The sequence below is a fragment of the Ursus arctos genome, unplaced genomic scaffold (assembly GCF_023065955.2).
Source record: "Ursus arctos isolate Adak ecotype North America unplaced genomic scaffold, UrsArc2.0 scaffold_26, whole genome shotgun sequence".
In the NCBI taxonomy this organism is placed as follows: Eukaryota; Metazoa; Chordata; class Mammalia; order Carnivora; family Ursidae; genus Ursus; species Ursus arctos.
In genome coordinates, this window is record NW_026622941.1 from 42423836 (window position 1) to 42446707 (window position 22872).

The 22872-nt window shown below is 52.2% G+C and overlaps 1 protein-coding gene across 1 annotated transcript; it reads right to left on the reverse strand.

Annotated features, from left to right (window-relative positions):
• Positions 1-5614: 5614 nt before the first annotated feature.
• Positions 5615-14023, reverse strand: KRT74 (keratin 74). The gene is made up of 9 exons (XM_026501801.4): positions 13506-14023; positions 12677-12891; positions 12165-12225; positions 11593-11688; positions 10938-11102; positions 9615-9740; positions 7942-8162; positions 7475-7509; positions 5615-6991 (listed from the first exon to the last, which is right to left on the reverse strand). Exons 1-9 carry the CDS (start codon positions 13974-13976, stop codon positions 6780-6782), a joined length of 1602 nt encoding a protein of 533 aa, XP_026357586.3. The 5' UTR covers positions 13977-14023; the 3' UTR covers positions 5615-6779.
• Between the last annotated feature and the right edge of the window lie 8849 nt (positions 14024-22872).

Genomic DNA, 22872 nt, shown 5'->3' on the forward strand with positions numbered 1-22872 from the left:
GTCAGGGTCGCTGCACTTCTCTGCACTCGCCTGATGGCCCAGGTGCTGTGTGCATCCCTCCAGAATGATCGAGGAGGTTCCTCTGAGCTCAGGCAATGCTTTTGGTCCTGGGGCCTCAAGCTCCAGGGCTTGTGCCAGCTGACAGATGTGCTCCAGCAGGTGTCAGAGGGCGTGTGTGGGTGCGCATCTGTGTGGGGGTGGTCGTGAACATGGCCATGAGCCCCGTGGGGGTCCAGCCCATAGGGAGTGGCATGGCTGTCCCAGTGATCTGCGGCTGACATCTGCTGTTGTGGGCCAGACCCAACTGTACCAGTTGTTAGGTATTTTGAGCATCTTCTGCAGACGTGGGCCTGTGAGCCAGCGAGCGTGTGTCTGCACACGTATACACTGGCTTCTGACAACAGCCCACCTGACAATGGGTCCCTGTCGGATTCCATTAGTGGCACACAGGGGACTGTGCCATTTTCATCATACTCTTTTTCTTTAAAAAAATTTTTTTACTTAGTATTTGAGAGAGAGAGGGAGAGAGAGCCCGCACGAGTGGGGGGAGGGGCAGAGGGAGAAGCAGACTCCCCGATGAACCGTGAGCCCAACACTGGGCTCGATCCCAGGACCCCAGGATCATGACCTGAGCTGAAGGCAGATGCTTAACCAACTGAGCCCCCCAGGCGCCCCTCTTCTTTTTCAATAATAGCCGAGGGGGGAAGCATGGTGACTTCCAGCTGGTGACCAACTGAGGGAATTAAATTCATTCATTCATTCATTCATTCATTCATTCAACATATCCAAAACCATGAAAATGAGAGAGGTTCTGGGTAGTTGGGCCTGAAAGAACATTCCTTCCTAAGGGCAGCAGGATGGACAAGGTGACTTCTCAAGGTCACAGAGCATCCATCCATTTCACTGAGACCTTCTCTACTGAAGAACACAGATGAGTCAGTGAAAGCCTCGCACAATACCAAGTTTGGAAGCTAGGGAAAACAGTTGTGAAGGTGAGAAAATGGGGAGGTTTGAGGCTGAGGGGACGGCACAGGGAGGAGAGGCCAGGAAGAGTGGTGGCTCCAGGAGGCAGGGCACACACATTGTGACTGTCTTTTCCTTCCACATTCCATGATTCATTCTCCAATTATGGAGCAAGCACTCTGGGCCGGAGGAAGACAGAGGCTGGCCCATCCCCGGGACTGTCCTTGGCCCATCAAACGGAGGGTTAGTTATCTCGGTCCCCCTACTGGGCCCAAGTGCTCCCCCATCATTATTCCAGGCCACTATTTGCCATATGGTAGGAAAGGCCGGGAGCAAAGTCCAAGGACATGGTTTCTTTGGCCTCTTCCTTGCTACCCACCCCCACCCCAAAATTTTATTTTTTATTTGGACGAGATTTACATAACATATAATTAACAATTTTAAAGTGAGCAATCCAGAATCCAGTAGCATTTAGTATATTCACAATGTGGTGTGACCACCACCACTATCTACGTCCATACATTGCATCACCCCAAAAGGAAACACGGTACCCCCTAGCAGGCACTCCCTATTCCCCCTACCCCAGTCTCTGCCACCGCCAAGTTTCTATGTATTTACCTATTCTGGACATTTCATATGAATGGAGTCATACAATATGTGACCTTCCGTGTCTGCTTTCCTTCACTTAGCACCACGATTTCAAGATTCATCCATATTATAACATGTGTCCGTACTTCATTCCTTCTTATGCATGAATAATATCCCATTGTAAACTGTATACTACAATTTTTTTTTATCCATTCATTGTTGGACATTTAGGCTATGTCTTCATCCTGCCAGGCTGCTGTAACAAATACCACGGACTGGTTCCTTATAAACAACAGAAATCATTTCCCACGATTCTGGAAGCTGGGAAGTCCAAGGTCAAGACACCGGCATGGTCGCATTCCAGAAGGGCCCTCTTCCTGGTGCATAGCCAGCCACTTCTCCCTATGTCCTCATATGGTAGAAGGGGCTAGGGAGCTCTGTGTGGTCTCTTGTTAGACCTAATAACCTAAGTACTTCCCAAAGGCCCCACCTCCTAATGCCACCACCTTTGGGGGTTAGGGTTTCGACATGTGAATTTGGGGGAGACACAGACACTCAGACCATAGCAGTCTGTTTCCACTTTGGTTATTGTGAGCAGTGCTGCTATGAACGTGCATGTACAAGAATTTGTTTAAGCACCTGCTTTCAATTCTTCTGGATATATAGACCAAGGAGTGGGACTGCTCATATGCCAGCCCTATGTTTAACTTTATGAGGAGCTGCCCCACTGTTTTTCACAATGGCTGAACCATTTTACATTCCCACCAGTCATGTACAGAAGTTCCAGTATCTCCACATTCTTGTTAACACTTTTTATTTTCCATTACTTTTTTTTTAACAGCCGTCCTAGTGGGTGTGAGGTGGTACTTTGTTATGGTTTGGATTTGCATTTTCCTGATGATAAATCATGTTGAGCATCCTTTCATGTGCTTTTTGACCATTTGTATATCTTCTTAGAAAAAAAGTCCATTAAAGTCCTTTGCTCATGTTTTAGTTGAGTTGTTTGTCCTTTTGTTGTTGAGTGCTAAGAGTTCTTTATATGTTCTGGATACTAGACCCTCAGCAGATATATGATTTGAAAATGTTTTCTCTTATTCTGCAGGTTTTCTTTTCACTTTCTTGGTAGAGTCCTTTGATGTACAGAAGTTTTAAATTTGGGGGGCGCCTGGGTGGCACAGTGGTTAAGCGTCTTCCTTCGGCTCAGGGCGTGATCCCGGAGCCCTGGGATCGAGCCCCACATCAGGCTCCCCCGCTATGAGCCTGCTTCTTCCTCTCCCACTCCCCCTGCTTGTGTTCCCTCTCTCGCTGGCTGTCTCTATCTCTGTTGAATAAATAAATAAAATCTTAAAAAATAATAATAATAAATAAATAAATAAATAATCTTCCCTAAAAATATGTAAATGCTAAGATTTAATAATGAACAAAAATACCATTACCATTAAATAAATGAAAATATTTATGCAATTCTCTTCCCCCTTTTCCACACATCTGCTTTTAAAACTTGAGTCAAAGCTGTAAGTACAAATAGTTAATAAAATATTAAAGGGGGTGCCTGGGTGGCACAGCGGTTAAGCGTCTGCCTTTGGTTCAGGGTGTGATCCCGGGGTCCTGGGATCGAGCCCCACATCAGGCTCCTCCGCTATGAGCCTGCTTCTTCCTCTCCCACTCCCCCTGCTTGTGTTCCCTCTCTCGCTGGCTGTCTCTATCTCTGTCGAATAAATAAAGAAAATCTTTAAAAAAAAGAAGTTTTAAATTTTGATGAAATCCAACTTAATCTATTTTTTCTTTTGGTGTTTGTGCCTCATGTCATATCTAAGAATCCTTTGCCAAATCCAAAGTCATGAAGATCTATCTCTTTATTTCTTCTAAGAGCTTTACGGTTTTAGCTCCTATATTTAGGTTGTTGATCGATTTGATGTAATTTTTGTATATGATGAGAAATGGGAGTCCAACTTCATTCTTTTGCATGTGGGTAGGCAATTGTCCCCACATGTCCAGGAATGGTGTTGGCGTCCTTGTCAAAATAGCTGTAGATGTATGGGTTTTACTCCCCCAAATCTTTTAAACGTATTTGTGCTAGGTAGGAAGATCCTACGAGCACTACCTCCTGGGTGTCTCTGTTAGGTGAAGCTCCCTTAAGTGAAAGCCCAGCAAAGAATAAGGCCAGTCCTTGCCCTCGAGGCCCCCAAGTCTGGCACTGATGGAATCAGTCACACAGAGAGATCATCTCAATCGCGTGTGGAAATGTCATGTTGGACGTGAGCAGTGGGCACTGCAAGGTCCTAGAAAACAGGCACTCAGACAAGCCTAAAGATTCATTACGGGTTCCAGAATGAGTGAGTACCTGAACAGAATGTCAAAGGAGCAGGATGTCCAGGTGATGAAAGGTGTGAATGAAAGTCTCCATGCACAAAGACTGCGTGAGCATAAGCATCACCCGGACTGATGACTCAGCCCCTAAGTGGACCTTCATTGGAGGTCTACACAGAGCAAATGAACCTTCCCGGACACTGTGGACACTCCCTCACTCCCCTGGGCTGCTCTCCAAGCAAAACTTCCATGCACACCTCTTCCTTCCGGTCTCTTTGCCCTGTGTGCTGAAGTCAGACCCACAGAACTGAGGTTGGTGATCATGTCCCATCGCTATGATTTCCTCTCTTGGCCTTCAAAGGAATCTTCAAATTGAGACCTAAAGCAAGAGCACAGTCAGCCTTGTGCACTTCTCAGGGTCTTAATTAAGCCCCAAATGACAAAGAATCTCTCCATTTCTCAGGCAGATAAACTGCAACCAGAGGGGCTGCCCCTCTGCCCTCCTCAATACCCCAGCACAGGACATGTTGCCTCAGTCCCCCAAAATCACATCTACCTAGCCTCTGAGTCTTTCGCTGTGCACCCAAGCCTGGGCATAGCACCCAAGCCTCATAACCCAATGGTCAGAGGCATACCAGCACTGTGATCCTGGAGGAGGCAATCCCATGGATGGCTCATGGTTCCTCTAAAGGCTATTTCAGGTTGTGGATCCCATTCACCCCTCCCCTCCCCACAGGCCCTCTTACTGGGTCACTGGGAATTTGGTCTTTGGGGAAAGGCAGAGCATCAGTGCTGAGAAGGGCCTTAAGGTTTTCTGGTCCTGGGGTTCATGACCCAAGGAGTCCATGGATGGGCTTTGGGAGGTTTGCAAACCTCTGAACAGGGGGGAAAGGTCCATAGCTCACATCAGTTGGTCTGAGTGTAACAGGTGACAGGTTAGTGGCTGAGCCAGAACAGAACCCCCATAACTCCCAGGGCACTATTCCTAGTACCTACAGTGACCACAACAATGACATCAGAGGGAGGCATTTGGGCAGAAAGCCCACCAGACTCTTGGGCTCTTGTGCTTCCCAAGGTTTATTGCATCTTGGGCACACACAGAAGAGGACCTCCGTAATACATGAAAGGCACAATGAGGCCAATAGAGGTGGCAGTTTGGGGTGAGAGGCCCTGCCCTTGGAAGGCCTGCCCCCCGTGACCCTGAGGGCTGGAGGGGCAAACAGCTCAGGATACCCATGCTACTAGATGGATCAGAAAGCCCATCAGAGGGCTGAATTTTGCAGGCCAAAGCTATCGGAACCCCACCCAGCCCCACTACCCACTTCAGAAAACCTAAGACCTCCCAACCCTCACCAAAATAAGCACACACAGCCTGCCCCCAAATCTATCGTGACAGTGATTTAAGTTCTCTCTCCAGGAATCCATGTGCCCATCTTTCTAGTCATTTGATTAAACTTTCCTTTTCCTCCAGGAGGCCTTCCTTGTTTAGCCTCTGCGTTCTGGTCCCTGCTCAGCAATGCTGCACGGGGCTTCCCTTCCCTGATTTGTACCAGGACAGGCTTTGCCTGTACGTACATACATCTCTCCCATCAGCCTTGAGATCATCTCTGGAGCAGCCTGCTCTGATCTGCCTCCAGACTCCCTAAAGGCTTGTGCACGTGTGTGGGGCGAGGTCCATTATCATTAGGGGGTGGGCAATTTGGTGAGATTGACACACTGACAAGACTGACACACCGATGTTACCCAAGGGCAGTTTATTGAATATACAGCAGAGATCCAAAGTCTTTAACTCAAGCAAAGGAGGGACTGGGTGTTGCCATTCTTAGGAATATTTACATCAAGAGCCATGACTTCTGGGCTGGGCGGTACCACCAGAGATAGGTCAAGCTCCCCTCACTGAACACAGCTCATAGCAACAGAAATTGAGAATCACAAGCAGGGCAGGATAGGACCGTAGTGACAGGACTAAAGATAAATCACATACCCACAGCCCTTGACAAAAAGGCAACATACTCACACTACCTTCACTGAAAGAACCGAGTGTTTGAAAAAATTCCCTTTGTTACAGAGGCAGTGATATGCCATGGAAAGAATATAGACCGTGGAATCAGCCCGACCTGGGCTCAGCTCCTGGCCCAGGCACTTAGTGGGTGACAGGGGCGGGTTCTACAGCCTCCCAGAGGACTGTCCTGAGGATGCCAATTGCACCCACCTTGTGCCAATGGCATGAGAGGCAACACATGCAGGGAGCCTGGCACATAGCCGCTGCTTAGCATAGGGTCGTAGCTCTTACCAGTGATCGAGGAGTGGGTGGGTGACACAAGGTGGTCGGAAACCCCAGTTCTCTGCCACTCGGCTTTGTGACTATGGGAACAGCTGGTGGTCTGAGCATATACACTTCTTCTTCCGAATAAGGGGGTCATTCCACAAAGAGCTTTCGGAGGGGACAGGCAAAGCTTGGCTGACTGTTCACCACCCATCCTCACCCCTGAAGCTGGGATTGGGGCGGGGGGGGGGGGGAGACCTCCCAGACAGCTGCTGACTCAGCCTAAGTGCAGAACAAGACTATTCCTCCTCCCCTCCCTCTCTCTCTCCCTCCTCTCCTATCCCTCTGGGGAGGACCATAGCTTCCCAGGGCCAAGAAGGTAATTATAGCCTGTGTCCCAAAGCCTCCTGCTAGCTGAAGGCAGTAGGGAAAACAAGAAGTCACAGAGTCCACACGGGACCTGAGGAGACAGAGAGGCGATGGTGCGAGTCAGAGCTGGACAGTGAGGTGAGCCAAGGCCCGGGTGGCTGAGTGCACTACGGACAGTCCCAGGACTCAGCGGGAGAGGATGGGGGACAGCAGGCATCTCCAGGGTGGGTGGCGGCAAGGACATCTCTTCTCCCAGGTGCTGGGAGGAGTGGGTCCTCAGGGTTCATCGGGTGGCTTTCCTGGCCGGGGTGCTGGCAGAGGCGCTCTTGCCCTTGAGGTCTTGGGAGTCCTTGAGGTCTCCCACGCATGCCCCTTTGGCCCTGGTCTGCCCGGCCCGAGTGCTGCCAGAGCTGCCCGCCATGCTGCTGGCCCCAGGGTCAGTGCTGGCAGAAGAGTTGGGGTGGTAGTAGCTGCTTCCACCGCTGCTGATGACGGCTGAGGGGGAAGGGTCAAGAACAGAGAAGAAGGGCAGCAGGGGTCAGTCAGAAAAGGAGCCATTCCACCTTGTCCCCAGCAACCCTCAGCAGTCAGGAAACACCACCAAGACGAATGAGCAGCCTGCGAGGTGCCAGGCTCTGAGTGAGGTGAGGACCACATGACACAGACGCGGTCTCTGCCCTCCTGGAGATTCCTGGACCGTTTGGCCCCCAAATGCATGTTCTTAACCCTCTCTCTCTCTTGATGACAATGCCCTGGGGAGAGACAGGGAGGAAATGAGGTGGGCATGCTTCAGCCACTGTTTCCATTGAACAAAGGGAAATAGGCTTCCTTTGAAGCCAAAGAAGTCTCAAAAGACAGTAACAGAGACTCCCAGATTGGGAGAGACCAAGAGTGAAGGGGGCATCGCCCTATCCTGGGGTCCCCGGCTTTCCCATCCAGCCAGAATCCCCACCCGACCCATCTCTCAGGGATACTTACAGATGCTCACGGAGGATGGATTCTCACCAGACATCCTATAAGACAGAAAGTTAGAGGAGGATAAGACCTCAGTGCAGTGTCTGTGCTCAGCTAGACCTTGATGGGCACCTGCTTTACCATGTATATTATTGTCATTCATCCTTAAAACACTCTGTGAGATGGAGATTATAATCCCATTTTACAGGTGAGGAAATAGAGATGCAGAGATGCTAAATGATCAGCCAGGACCGCAGCTCGTACGTGCCAAAGCCAGTGAGGAAAGCTGGTCTGTCCGATTCCACCACCTGTGCGGCCTGCTTCATGTCTAAGCTCCCCTCGCAGGGAGCAGCCGCAGAGCTCCGCAGTCCAACCATGCGCTCACATTGTGCTTGTGCTCCTGTCTTTCATCTTCCACTTCCCAAATGTCCCCAGCCCAGCAGGGAGCCACCTACAGCCCCTTCTCCCCAGCGTTCCTCTCTACCTCCCACCTGCACTCCTCGCCCTCCAGCAGCTTGCGGTAGGTGGCGATCTCCATGTCCAGGGCCAGCTTCAGGCTCGTGAGCTCCTGGTACTCGCGCAGCATCCGGGCCAGCTCCTCCTTGGCCTGGAGCAGGGCGGCCTCCAGCTCGTCCAGCTTGGCCCGGGCATCCTTCAGGGCATTGTCGCCCCGCTGCTCGGCATCGGCAATGGCCGTCTCCAGGTTGGCGCACTGAAAGCCAAAGAACAGGAGATCATCAGAACACAAAATAGCTTTTAGGTCTTCTAGGTCAGGTAGCACAACCCCTCACTTCCCAGATGAGGCCCAAGGGGACAGCGAGGAAAGCTGCAGGGGCAGCGGCTGGAGCCGGGCCTCCTCTATTTTCTGTTGCAGATGGATATTCTGTGAGAAGCTTTGAAATAGTTGCATTTCATGAATACAGGAAGAAACTCGTGATGTTTGCAAAGTTGTCTAGTCCCTGCGGTTGGAGGCCACCAACGGCTCTAGGTCGAAAGGATACCAGGTCCAAGAGAATCATGCTGAGAGCCCAGCCAGGACACCTCTAGGGATCAGACAGCATGTCAAGGCACCACTCTAGTCAGATTCGTATCTGCAGGACAGCTCCCAGTGGGGACCCTTGACCTGTTAGCACCAACAGTGAGTGTTTCTGGAACACTTCAGCACTCTGCAGGCAGGGTCTGGCTAAATGCTCCCCGTGCCAGCTTGAATTGGGTGAGGGAGGCTTCCCTTAGAGCTGGAGGTTAGAGGCTCAAAATCATACCTCAACCTCAGAAACTGGGCTCTGACAAACATCTAGCAGCGCTGGGATGCTTGTACTGATGGAGAGGAAAGCTGTCGCCGTGCTCCCCACATTGTCTGGTGGAGGTTTTAGGGACACAGGGAGGAGAGTAGACACTGATCTTTCACATTGGTGTTCTATCACTAGTAGAGTTAACCTGATTCTTTGGGGAGGACACAGGAAGGATTTCCCAACCCCTTAATATTGTCTCCCTGCTGACACAGTGTTTAAGTTTTGCTGCTTTCAGGGAAGACAGCATCCCCTACCTGAAGTGGACATGGTACCGTGGTACAGGGCAGGGACACCCAGGAGGGCTTCATCTGCTGCTGTCCTCCCTTGGTCACCAGGACTATGCCCCACCCCAAGGGCAGGAACTTAACGTGGCCACGGAGGGGCCCGGGACGCATTCCCCAAGCACTCTCCTCCCATGTGTGTTGCGTGTCCAGTGGGAGGAGGAGACATGGGACCTGTCATCAGAAGGCACATCTGAAGGGGATGTAAAGCAGGTTTGTTGCACACAGAAAAGGTCTGAGAAAGAGGGGGAAAGAGGGAGGAAACCTGATTTCTATCCTGACTCTGTTGATAACCATCTGGGGACCTTGGGCAAGATACTTCTCCTCTCCTTATCTACCCATCTTCTTTATCTGCAGACTGGAAGTTGGGTAAGGTAAGCTCAAAGCACTTCCCAGCTCTGAGCAGAGTGCCAGCTCTGACCGCGGGTACAGAGGCAGGTGGGAAAGAGGGACAGTGGATGCCTGAGGGGCTCCCAAACCCAAATTGGAAGATATGCTTTTTACTAAAGAGTGGGCTCCAGTCTCTCCGTCGCAGAAGGTGAAGTTGAACTTCACAAAGACCTTGACATTCTTTGTGAGGTTGCTGCCCACCTGCTTCTTTACATTCGCAATCTCACACCGGATCCTCTGGATGAGCCGGTTCAGCTCTGACATCTCGTTCTTGGTGTGTTTGAGGTCATCACCATGCCGGCCCGCTGCCAGCTGCAGCTCTTGGATCTGGTTTTCCAGAGATAGAAAGTTGGTTATGAGACAGGACTGCACCCCCAACCCCAGTTCAAAGGAGGGGAAGGGTCCTGAGCAAACAATTCCATGGCTGGGGCCAGCCAGGGGAGGTGGCTCCAGAACAGAACATGATGGAGCTGGGGCCTGGGCATGCTTCCAGCTGCATGGTGGTGGTTCCGACCAAGAAGTCCACCTAATTCTCTAAGCAGAAAGTGTGTGCTGGACCCATCCTTTCTCACCGCCCTGCCTGCAGTCTTTCCTGAGCTGAATGAAAGAAAGGTGCAGGGCACATTTATTAAGCACTTCTGAAATGTAGAAAGAGCTCTCCACTCATTAAGCACCTCTTCATAGAGGCCTCTGCTGAATGTCATATTCTGTCCCAGGTGCTACGGATGCAGCGTGAACAGCATAGGTGAAGTCCCTGCCCTCACAGGACATACATTCTCCTACAGCCCTTTCTCAGTGACAAGTAGAGGGCCAGGAAGCTGTGTATCCTTCAGGTGGTGGCATTGTTGGCTAAGGGCTTGTAGCTCATATCTCCCCTCTTCCCATGCCCAGGCCTTCAGAGTAGAGGGGACGATGTACCCATGGACAGGGGATGAGGAACCTATGATCTTTGCTGTTGGTGGGATTTAACAAACGTGAGAAGGAGCGCAGGAGAGGAGCGCAGGAGAAGGAGAGCAGGACAGGTGTGAAGCCCTGGAGAGCACACAGGTAAAGGGTCTTCTCCAAGCATAACTCCCATTGCCCAGAAGCCACCTAGACTTCTACTTGCTGCTCCTGGAAGTCTTCCCACACTGACCAGAAAAGAGCTCCTGGCTTCCTCTTCACTCCCTGCCCCACCCTGGGTCTCCCATAGCTACTCTCCGCCATATTTGTTACTCTCTCTCCTTCTGCCCCATGATGACATGCCCTAATCCCTGGAAACACGTTTGTTCTACAGCAGAAACGCCTCTCTTCTTTCCTCCATCAGAGGATTGCCTGATCCTCTCCATTGAATATGCCCATCCATTTATCGTTGATAACAGTCTCTACCGAGAATTCTTTTTGAATAGAATATCGTTAAACATTGGTTATAACCATTCTTTCATCCAGCACATCTACAAAGGTAGCTCTTACATTCACTGATGGAGGTGTCTCTTCCCAAGAAAGGAGAGGCTGGTGGAGGACAGAGATCCCCCTGGTGCCCACCTTGCTCTGGTATAAGGCCTCAGCCTCAGCCTTGCTCTTCAGGGCGATCTCCTCATACTGAGCTCGGACCTTGGCAATGATGCTGTCCAGGTCCAGGTCCCGGTTGTTGTCCATGGATAGGATGACAGAGGTTTCACTGGCATGAGTCTGAATCTGGGCCACCTCCTGAGTTGAGAGGTGAGAACAGATTAGGGTCCCCTAGCCTCCCATTGTTGTCTATTCATCTTCTGGGATGAAGTGGTGGAAAGAAGTGCCTGCTCCAGGTCTGAATGTTGGAGCCAAAGGAGAAGTCTCACAGCAGCAGGATGCACCCCTCATGGGCAGTGGGAAGTGGGAGACATTTTCTGTAATTCACAGAGTCAAGAACCTGTGCTTGAGTAGGACCTCATGGAGTCTTTTTTTTTTTTTTTTTTTTTTTGCCTGAGCGCAAGATCATTATCATAGCCCAGGTGGGATTGTCTCTTGTGTATATGGCCTCTGGGGACCAAGATCCTACACTTCCATGGTCTCCCAGTGAGGAGTTTTGTACCTTTCTACCAAAACATCCTTCATTCTGTTCATCCTCTATCCCTCTTACTGGCATCTTCCCAGAAGAGCCAAGTGAGGCCCTCAGCTGGAAAGAAGCGGGGTGGGGGAAAGGCAGGAGCATCCTCACCGCATCATACAAACACTTGAGGAACTTGATGTCTTTGTCCAGGGAATCTACTTTGGCCTGGAGCTCCACCTTCACTGTGTAAGCTGCATCTGCATCCTGCCAAGAGATCCAGAACATTCAGTCAATACAACCCTCATCTCATGAGCTTGCCCTGTCCCTGCTCCCAGAGCCATCTGATTTCCTATTGTTTGCCTGCAAAGGGGAGCATATGGATGAATAAAATTACTCAGTACTGCTTTTTCTCATACTCAATAACTCTTTGAAAATAGAGAAAGGGGAATGTTGCTCTATTACACTGGAGAAAACAAAACCCAGAGAGGTAGAATGAGTTTCCCCAAGTCACACAGGAGGACCAAGCTGGACCAGAGATTCCCTTTTCCCAGACCAGAATTCTCTCCTGTCTGTCTCTGTCCTTTGCCCAGGTGTGTATCCTCTTCAGCTTGCTGGAGGCCAGAACAGTGACTCCATCCCCACTCTGATCAGCCCCTCCCCAGGAGGCCTGGGCTGGAGTCCTGAGCAGAGCTGGTTAGGACAGGGATGCAAAGGAGAGTGTAGGCTCTTCACTCCCTTACCTTCTTGAGCACTACAAAATCGTTCTCAGCTGCTGTGCGCCGATTAATCTCCACCTCGTACCTGTGGGTAACGAGAGAAGATAGCAGGGGCCTCAGTCCCCTGGGCCAAGTAACCTTCTGTTCCCACTGGCCAGGCAAGTGCTCAGGATGCAGAGTCCCTGCAGGATCTCCTAGAGGTGAGCGCTGTACAGTCTGGGGGTGGCAGGACTATGCCCCTGAGTTACCTCATTTATACTCTGCTTGCCGGATCCTAGGAAAATAGCCAAGTGTCTATTAAGTTCCTCAAACTGGCCATTGAACCAGTCACAGGATCAATGAGCATGGAACTCCTTCTTATCAACCAGGTAGGATGTTCTCATCAAACAGGGCAGGCTGTTCGCCCACAACCAAGGGAGGGGAATGACCCCTGGCCCTGGTGCTTGCTCTCTCCCCTCCTGAAAAGTGGCACAGAGATTGGGTTTGCCCAGGAGCCTCAGCGACCATGACCCATGACCTTGGTGGAGCCTGCTCACCTCTTCTTGTAGTCCTCCACAACGTCCCGCACGTTCCTTAGCTCCGAGTCCAGCCTCACCCTGTCCCCGGATAACATCTCCAGCTGCTTCCGTAGGTTGCTGATGTAGCCCTCGAGGATGGGTTCCAGGTTCTTCCTGCAGTTGTTCAGGTCCAGCTGCTGCAGCAGCTCCCACTTGGTCTCCAGCACCTGGTTCTGCTGCTCCAGGAACCGCACCTGGGACCACAATGGAGGTTATCGTGTCCATGGACATAGAATATTGACTCTTAGGTCACACAGATTTTTCTAAAGTCATTAGGCTCAGGTGCTGACTCTCCACTCATGGAATTCCATGCAAACTAAACCCTTTACAAGTGCTCATCCCAAAGCTTTCTAGAAAAAACCAATCCCTGAAAACTCGCGGATGAAGGAAATGCCATAGCTTTCTTCCGTTGCCTGACTCAGCACCCAGGAGATGCTCCTCCTGGTGACTCAGCCACGAGTTTCTTCTGCACCGTGAGCCCTCCCCTCCAGTGGTGTTGATTCCACCAGCTCTTCATCTTCTTTAAAGTCCTGGATATTCATCCAGCTGTCCTCCAGGAACCCAGCACTTCTTTCTCAAGGTGGGGCTACCCTTTGCTCAATTTTCCACCCTTCTCTGCAAAATCCCCCAAGGAAGGAACATATTCATTTATTCCTTTGTGCTACCCAGCTTACAGGATGTTATGATGGGGGAGCCCTTCCTGATGCCCAGCAGCCACTTTCCATCCACAGTGCGCTGTCCACTCCCAGGCAGCAGGGAATTGCTCACATCTCACTGAACTGTCTCATCCTCCTCCCATGAGACCCACCTTATCGATGAAGGAGGCAAACTTGTCATTCAGAGCCTTGATCTGCTCCCGCTCCTGGGTGCGCACCCTCTGGATCTCAGGGTCCAGCTCCACGTTGAGGGGGGCCAGGAGGCTCTTGTTGACGGTGACCCGGTAGATGCCCCCAGGTGGGCACATGGATGGGCACACAGGCCCTGAGGCCACACTGCCAAACATGCTGCCAGCAAAGCCTGTGGCCCGCCCCCCTCCATACCCAGAACCAGGCCCAAAGCCGTAACCTCCAGTCCGAACACCACCACCAGCCACCTTGAGGGAAATACACCGAGTCCCTCCGAGACTGTAGAGGCTCCGACTGCCGAAGCCAGCCCCAGGTCCTTTGCCAGCTGCGCGGTAAGAAGCCGCACTGCCCACGGCCTTCCTCAGCACTACTGCTGAGCGCCCACTGAAGCCACCCTTGTCACCACCAGACTTGATGTTCAGTTGCCGACTCATGCTGGGAAAGACGGAGTTGACAGCGATGGAAGAAAGCAGTCACCGATGGGTAGACAACGCTCTGATGAGCACCCAGAGTGCTGCCTCCTTTTATCCTGTCGAGGCAAGACACCGGAAAAGGGCGTCTCTTCGCTATCTCCTTTCCTTGTGCTGAAGGGCCAGGAGCCACAGGTAATCTGTAGAACAGAGACCTCCAAGCCCTTTGCAGCAACAAAGCGTTTCTGATAGCCCTCAGAATGTGCTGCCCTTGCAGCCTGGAGTGGTCTAATCGGGCATTTATCTGTGCTCTTAATTAGGGACCTGACTTATCCCCTTCTGAGATCTCCTAGCTTTCTTTTTCCAGGGCTGCCTCCTTCTTGCTTATCTATCAGCAAGGAGCGGGGGAAATGTCTGACTTTATCCAGAAAGGGCTCATCCGAAAACCCAGTTTTCTCCCAAGAGAATCCATCTCCTAGCATCTGGTCTTGTTGAACAGCTGAAGTGTTCAGGCCAGAGAAGAGGACACTCGGAAAGAACATGAGGGGTGTCTTCAAAGATCTAGATCCAAGACAGAATTTCCGGGAGTCACTCTTTGGCTCGCTTAGGACCCAAGCTGTCCAGCAGTGGAATGGACACCAAGAAGATAGTGCAAATGACCCCACAGAGACTGCGTGGCCCTCAGCAGGGGTATCGTCTGGGGCTTTCCGTGGGCGAGGCCTGGGTGGCGGTGACCTTGATGTTGCCTTGTCAACAGGAAGAAACTTTTCAGGCAGCTGGCAGTTCCAGCAGCCACGTTTTTGCTCCCAAACAAGGTTGTCTGCCCCATCCCAGGAACTCAGACATTTGTTCTTCTCTCCTTGGGGAGGATGTCTCCCCAGGCTTTGTGCTCCCTGGGGAAACATTCCATGCCCAGGGACCAAGCGACAGGAGTCCCTGAGTTTCACTCAGGGGTTCAGGGTGGGCTGTTCTGCCAGTTTCCAGATCACTTCAGGAAGCCACTCAAGTTGGGGACAGGAGACAGCAGCCCTTTATTAGCTCAGGTAGTCCTGGCAGGGTGAAATGTTACCAAATTACTTCAAAAACTGGCATCTGGTAGCTACCCTAATGCAGGACTCTGACCACTTTCTGTAAGTAAACTGAGCGCCTCGGCCCATTTGGATCAGCCAGAGAGTGGTAGACCAGTGCTCCCGCTGCTGGGGAAGAGGGTGGAGATGGTGAGCCGGCCAGCAGGATGGAGCCTGGAATGCTCTTCAGAGGGTCTTCTCTACACACGGTGTTCTCTTCTCATCCCAGAAAGCAGCAGTGGGAGCTCCCTCTCTAGGAACACTGTCTCCCCAACTTCCTGGCCTAGTCCCAAGGCATGGGAGAGCATAATTTAAATGGTTTCTTGTGGTTTTCTAAGACAGATTGCAAGTGCTGGTGTGTGCATGTCAGCAAACGGTGTTAAGTCCCTTGACCAACATATGGCCCCAGCTCCAAGGAGGCTGAGGACCAATGAGATGATTCTACGTAAAGAACTGAATCTGGGGCCCATGCTTCAGACTGACAGAAGGGCATTGTGAACAAAGGATTTGAAAGTATGCTGGGGAAAACAGGCTAATTTTGATTGGGGTTTTAGGAACGTCCAGAAGGCCAGGCTTGTACGCCACCAGCACTCATGGCAGGGGCTGCTTCAGAGCAGTGGCTCCCGGGCAGTGGGGACCGATGTACTACTTGTAGTAGCAGTGATGGTGGCAGTGATAGTACCCACCGTAGTGATCATGACAGTAATAACATAAAGGGTTCACATCTGTTGTTCACATTGCATGTGCCAGGCGTTGTGCTGAAGACTACAAGGATTTCTATCTTAACCCTGATGTTACTAACTGCGCTTGACAGGTGAAGAACCGGAGGCTTAGAGATGTTAAAGAACTTGCCCGAGGTCGCTCAGCCAGTTCATCGAGCTGGGACTGGAATTCGAGGGTGTCCGGTCTCAAGGTCATGGTCCTAACCAGCACATTATGTGATGGGATGACAGCTAGAGTGAAGAGGCAGGGCTTTCTGTGCTGGGGGCTGGGCAGTAAGGGGAGCAGTGAAGGTGATGATGATGATGGTGGTGATGATGGCGTCGGGTGGTGACTGGGACACAGAAGGAAGAGGAGAAGGCAGAGGGGCATTTCCTGCCAAGTGTCGTCATGGCGGCCACGCGTAGGTGCCCCTCCTAGCGATGCTAGGGGACGTAACTGCAGGGGGTTGTCTCTGCCTACCCCATGAGATCTCCAGCGGTCCCAGCTTTCACTGTGTTGGCTACGTTCGAATCAGTCACCACACTCCACACCCCAGTCTTTGGGCTCCTTGGACTAATGGGTGTCCCAAGGCCTGAAGAGATCATTCAATAGCTATAAAACTGAGCACCTACTGTGCGCACTGCTCTATGCTGGACAGTGAGAGAGAAACATCTAAGACACTCTCCTTCTCCCCTAAGAAGCTGAAATCGGAATGGAAACAAAATATAAGCGTGTGAAAGTTGTTTTGTTGTTCTTGTTGTAGTTTTCACTCCACATGCTTGCATTGGATCGCGAATGACTCAGACAAGCAGCTCCTGGAATTCTGATTTGAAAAAAATCAGAATAAAACATACGGGACTTTCTGAGGTGGGGTCAGGAAGCGGGAGGTGGGCGAGGCTGCACAGGGGCACGAGAGAAAGATGGTGGAGTGGGCTGCGACACCTGCCCCCTGCGGACAGCATGGAATCATGCGAGGGTGAAGAGGAGAAGAAACTTCACGCTTCAGGTTAACGAACAGGCTCTGTGTTGCATGAGATCATGTCAGGGAGACGGGAACCCCAGGGAGCCCCAGGGTTGCTGAGCCTGTGAGACCACAGTCTCCTACCATCTTGGCTAAGGATGCTGCTGGAGAGTAAGAGGCTCGCTCTGCAGGGCACACCACACTGGCGGTAAATCGAAAACAAGGCCTTCAGTAATCCCAAAGGGACATAACCAAAGTCATGTGTGCTTGGTGTGAATGGATACCGAAGGCCATTTTTCTCTGGTCCATTGGCCTTTTGACGACCCCTCAACACAGTCCAGGGAGGCAGCATTCTGCTGATAAAGGTCATTCATAGAGAGAAGACACTTGGAAGATCCTTGAGCTAACTTTGGGGCGACAAGACTTGGGGACAAACCACTGCACCTTAGAAATGGAAGGACTCGAAACTGAATTCTCTGATTTCCCTTTGAAAGTGAGCTCAGCTGCAGAAACCTAATACTCTCGACCTGTCTGAACCGGTTTGAAAGGAGGCTGTTTTTCCATCCTCATTCACATTTAGCTAGCTCCAACAATAGAGTTCATCTGCTTTTCTCCCATGCTCACCACACCCCCTCCCGGCACCCTTCCCCTCCCTGACATGAACCACTCTGTGTCCTGGAGCATCAGGTCTGACAGCAGGTGGGACACGCACCTGTGAGGTGGGGCACAGCCCGCTGCGGCAGTCTGGGGCCCTAGACACAGGACTGGAGGCAGAGGGGCCAGTGATGTGGAGGGAATGAGACAGAAAGTTCTGTGTTAGTGAGAAGGGGTCCAGAACATGAGGGAGTGCACCCCAGACAGGACGTGTCAGCATGAATTCCCCCAGATTAGTAAGGGAACAGGGAGCTGGATGACATCAGTTTAAATTCTATTCCACGCTCACTGATTAAATGCTTGCTGTGTGGAGTAAAATCCCAGACAGGCCATCACCATGGTCAAAACCCCCATTTCTTAGGGCCACATTAGTATAGAAGACATTGCGTAGTAAGCTTCTAGTCACTGAAAGTTCACAGGGGATGTTTAATGCCCTGAAAGCTGGCAGGCGGTTCTCTTACCACTGCTAGTGTCCAGAACTTCCTATAGGCACTCCCCGGCATCTCTCCACAAACACCTTCTCTGAGTCGAGGGCCTTCCCTGCATCCACTCTAGCATCTAGCATCTCCCTCCTTCTCTCCTTGGTAGCCCCGCTCAGCCGGGGCATGACTCAGCCTCCCTTCCGCAAGAGGAAAGCATCAGAGCAGTTTAAACTTCCAGGCACCCGTTCCTCTGGGCAGGTGCAGCCCCGCGCCTGGGTGCACAGATGGATTCCAGCCCCACTTGCCCTCTCACCAGGCCCTAGTGCTGGGCACAACCCTCACGGCCTTCAGGGCAGCATGGGGCGGCTTGCCTGAATCTCAAGGATGGGCTCATGCTTTATAGGTGAGTTGGAGCCTGTGGCCGCGAGTCCCCCTCTTCCCAAGGGGAGGGTCATCGGCGTGTCCTGGCTTCCCTGGGAGCTCTCCCTTGCTTCTCCAGGGTTGGCTGAGCTCTGTCTTCCAGTCCCCTGGGCCTCTTCCTCTCTGAGCCCCTGGGGGTGGGGGGTGGTCCCTCAGCTCCCACTTCTGTCTACTCTGGGCTCAGACTTAGGACCCGCAGCCTGGTGTTCAATGTCCACAGCCTGAGGATCCTTCGCCTTCAGCACATCCCAGGGCCGTGTCTCACTGAACTCCTCCGTTCTTGTTGCTTTCTTTCCCCCTGAGCCCTAAGCCTCCTCTGGCCCCTAAGACTTCTGTGGCTGGACAGACCCCCAGCCCTTTAGCTAGATCAAGTACTTCAGAGCTCTTTCATCCCCTCTCTTTAAAAAGATGAGCTCTCTGAACTCTCGACAGCTCCACCCCCCCCCACCTACCTAGTCATCCCGGGGGAGCTTTTCTCTCGCGCAAATGCACAAAGCTATGTGCGGACAAGCGCAGTCTTGCTCTGGGAAGGACACATTTTCTTCCATCTGCTTGTTTCAAAATACCACCAGGCCCCCATTCCTGGACTACTTCGTCCATCCCCTTACCTCAGACCCCTCCACCCCAGTCCCTTCCGGAAGAAGTTTGGAAAGTATTTCCTGGCCCCCCCTTATTGTCTGATTTTTTTTTTTTTTTGAAAGACAATGGAGAGGCTGGGGGAAATGAAATGCCTTAATCTTTTGATCGTGACTGTGAAGCTGGGTGCTTGATCCGCCTCTTCCTTTGCCCATTTCCAAAGCAAACAAGCCGGGCTGTGCGGTGGGCTGTAATTAAGCCAGTCATCAGTAATGACATGCTCTCTATCTCCCATCGGAGCATGGCACAGCCCTGTCCAAACAGTGGGGGAAGCCCATCCCCACCCCTGTCAGGAGCGGTGGGCTGGGCCGGGGAGGGGGGCACCTGCCTCGGGTGTGGGGAGAATGGTCATCCCTCTTCCCTGTGTCCACTTCATAGCTGAGCCTGCAGGGTCCTGGGGAAGGGAGTTGGGAAAGGGACAGGAGAAGGGGAGAAGAATCCAGGCAGGACCTAAGCACTAAGGGGCCTGGGTGACCACACTCAAGGTAGGAGGTGGGAGGAAAAGTTTGGACGTTCAGAAAGAAATACAAGAAATAAGAAGTGGGTGTTTTAGGAAAAGGAAGCTGGGAAAGATTGGGCCAGTGGGGAGGGTTGGGTGGGTGCTGAGGGCAGGGGCCAAGGCATAGACAGTGTGCAGGAAGGGGCTGCGGGCAGGGGCTTGAACTGAGCCCCCCACCGTTCCAGGAAAGGCGCTTCCATCCAGCCCCAGCCTGGGTGGAAGGGGTGAGTTGCCTGCTGGCCACTGTGCCACGGGGCCCTAGGCACCGCCCTCCAGGACGCCAGCCTGCCAGGAACATAGATGCTCAGGCAGGGGGGCATAAGTGCTGTCCAGCGCCGACACCGAGGTCGGCGTCAGAGCTCTACTCACAGCTGAGACCCAAGTGGAGCCCCTTTGTAAGATTCTGTCAACCCTCCTTTCCAGAGCAGGAGGTCTGGAGACCAAATCCCCATCTCTCCACTGTCACAGGCCCCTGCTGAGGCACGGGAGACTTTATGGCCAAGCTACTAGGTGTGACACACAGCTGTGGGTTCACGAGGCTGGTTGTGAAATGAGCCCGCTGATCAAAGAGTGGGGGACAGTGGCACACATATCAGGACCCAAGCAGTCTGGACGTGGGAGTCAGTAAACATAGGAGACTGGGACACACTGGCCCCCAATTTGGGAAAAAGAACAGCTGGGCAGCACAGAGCAAGAACGGGGGCTGCACGTCGTAACTGAGAGCCAAGGAGAGGGCTGAGTGGGACCAGCAGCCACAGGAAGGAGAATCTTCTAGAAATAGATTGGGCTGGGAGAGCCGAGGGGAACGAGCTGGGGAAGGACTGCTGGCCTGCAATTGGAACCCAGCAGGAAGCTAGCCTGGCAGCCGTGGCTCAGGTGTGAACACGGAGCGCTCACTTGCTGAGGGCTTGCTTGGTACATTTTGACTCACTTCATCCTCACACCAGTCCTAGAGGAAAATACTCTTATTTTTCCCACTCTATGAATGAGAAAACAAAGGAGCAGGGAGACTGAGTTGAGCAGGTCACAGTGATAAGTGGCAAAAGAAACAAATTCTCAACTGGCCAACTGCAAATTGTGTCCTTACACACAGGGTGACTTTCTGCACGAAGGTCCCCTCTAGCCCGGATCCACTGCGCGACGGTTCAGGTCATGAGTTGGGAGCAGCTTTAATCTGGAACTTGGTGCTGTGTCTGGAGTTTTAGCAAGAAGGATTGAAACCCCCTGAAAGCCCTCCTGGGGTTGGATGGATGGACGGGTTGGAAGCAAGAAGGAAGGATTCCAGCAATAAGCCTCTAAGAGGGACCACAGCTACGCAGGGGTGTGGTGGGGATGCATGCCAGGGGCAGGGATGGGCAAGGCCATGGAAAGTAGTTTACAGGTGAGGAGAGACTCCCACTGTCTCTGGTGGTTCTGGCGGCATTTGCCCAATACGAATGTAAGAACTGAAGGAGGGCGCCATAAGCAAAGTGATTGTCCTACGAGCCGTTGTCATCCCGAAGGTGGCAGAAGTGGGGGTGGCAATGGAAGATGGGAGACAGCCAGTGAAGGGCAGCTGAAGTCTCAGAGCAGCTGCCAAGTCTGATGTAAAAGGTCTTTAAGATGCTCCCTGTCTCTAACAATCCGTGCCCTTTTCACCTCCTCCAGGAAGCCCTCCCAGATTGTCTGTGTTTAGCTCTGACCCCTTCTTTCCTCTGTTACCCCTTGGCTGTGCCTTGCCAGTGCCTCCATGCCTGTATCATCCACCGAGAGAGAGAGAGAGAGAGAGAGAGAGAGAGAGAGATCTCAGAGGGGCCCCCTTGCAGCAGGCAGGGGGTTGTACACAGTGCAGATGGGATTGGGGAGGGTATTGCTAAGGGACGGGGGTCTTTCTCCCAGGACCTCCAGATCAGCACCAAGATTCTCAGGCGCCCGTTGAGGGAGAGCTGTCTGAAAGCCCCAAATTCTCTGAGTAGAGGTGAAGAGGTTCAGGCAGTGGCAGCACCAGCACCCCCCACCCCCTGTAGGAGAGGGCAGAGAGGAGAGGGAGGGGGCAGAAGCCAGGGCCTGGGCAACACGAAGCTGAGGCCAGCCTGGGCATGCTAGAGAGTGAAACGGCATCTCCTCCAGCTGGCAGCCCCGTGGTGGGCACAGAGCCTGTCCGAGATCATCCCCAACCTTCTGCGTCATAGGAAGTCTTTCCTCCAGGGCCCCGTGGATGGGAGGTGCAGTACCCAGGGCTGCTGGCAGAGGGCAGTGTGTGCACAAAATACAGGCGCCCAGGAGTTCTTCCTCCTGCCTAGAAATCAGGAGTTGGTGACTGCGTGGGAATGGTTTTCCGTGAGAAGACCCAGGGCCCTCCATCCTGCACTCAGCCCCCTCAGCCAGGTCCCTGGGCACAGTCCTGCTGTTGATCGATGGGTCCTGAACCAGTGCACAGCCAGCAAAGAAGGCCCCTGAACACATGTTAATAATAATTATTATAATAACAGCTAACGTGTATTGGCTCCAAACTGTACCCCAGGCACTGCAGTACTCCCATTACCCCTTTCCATATTCTCAACACTCCTCTACGATGAGAACCTTGTCAGTAACGAGGTGTCCTGTCCGGAAGTAAGGGCTCTGCAATTAGACTGGGGTTCAGCTCCCAACTCTGCCATTTACTAGGTGACATTGGGTGGTTTATTTTACCCCTCTGAGCCTCAATATTCTCATTAGTGAGATGTGCATTATTATAATTACAACTTATAACAATAAAAGAAGAATTAATTGAGTTGCCCGACATAAAGTGTTCAGAAGAGTCGGTGCCAAGAACAGTGCCTGGGCCAGCTTGTATCAGTCCTATTTTGCAAGGGCGGGATCTTGCACTGGACCACAACTAGCCAGTAGAAGAGCCAGGATTGGAGGCCAGGCATACGACACTCGGCCAGTATGCCAGCAGGCGGGCCATTTGCCTGAGACAGTCCTGGCTTATGCCTGTCATCTGAGGATCCAGTTCAGCATGTGTCCAGAACCAGTGTTCCGGTTTGGTCCATAAACTCGATACACTGCATATGCACGGATGTATGTGTGTATTTGCTAACACAAATACGTTTCATCACTCACAAGCCAAGTCATCGGGATGCATGTGTATCCCCCAAGCTCCTTCCCAGCCACGGTGGGCTAGACTAAGCCATGCATTCTTGCAGCAAATGTATATTGAGTGCTGTGAGCTAGACTGGGGATCCTGAGACAAGGGGTTGGGAGGGAGTGGGATAGGGGGACAGACGTGTGTACCACTACCTCGACACCAGGAAAATAAAGCACCAACTGTAATGCAGATTCGGGACCGGTGCCGCGGGTGGGGGGCTGTGAACTTGGGCAGGGCACTGAACCATCCAGGCTTCTGCTTGCTGGCCTATAAAGTGAGGGGAGAGGGGACGGGGAGAACTGTCAGGCCACTAGCTCTAATGTTTCCTCTCATTTAATGCTTGAAGACTTTGCTGGAGTCCACATGGAGAGACCAGAAAAAGCATGAACACGGGAGGTGGCATTTCAGCTAGGCCACAAAGGATGAGCCGGCTTGCAGTAAATGGGGCCT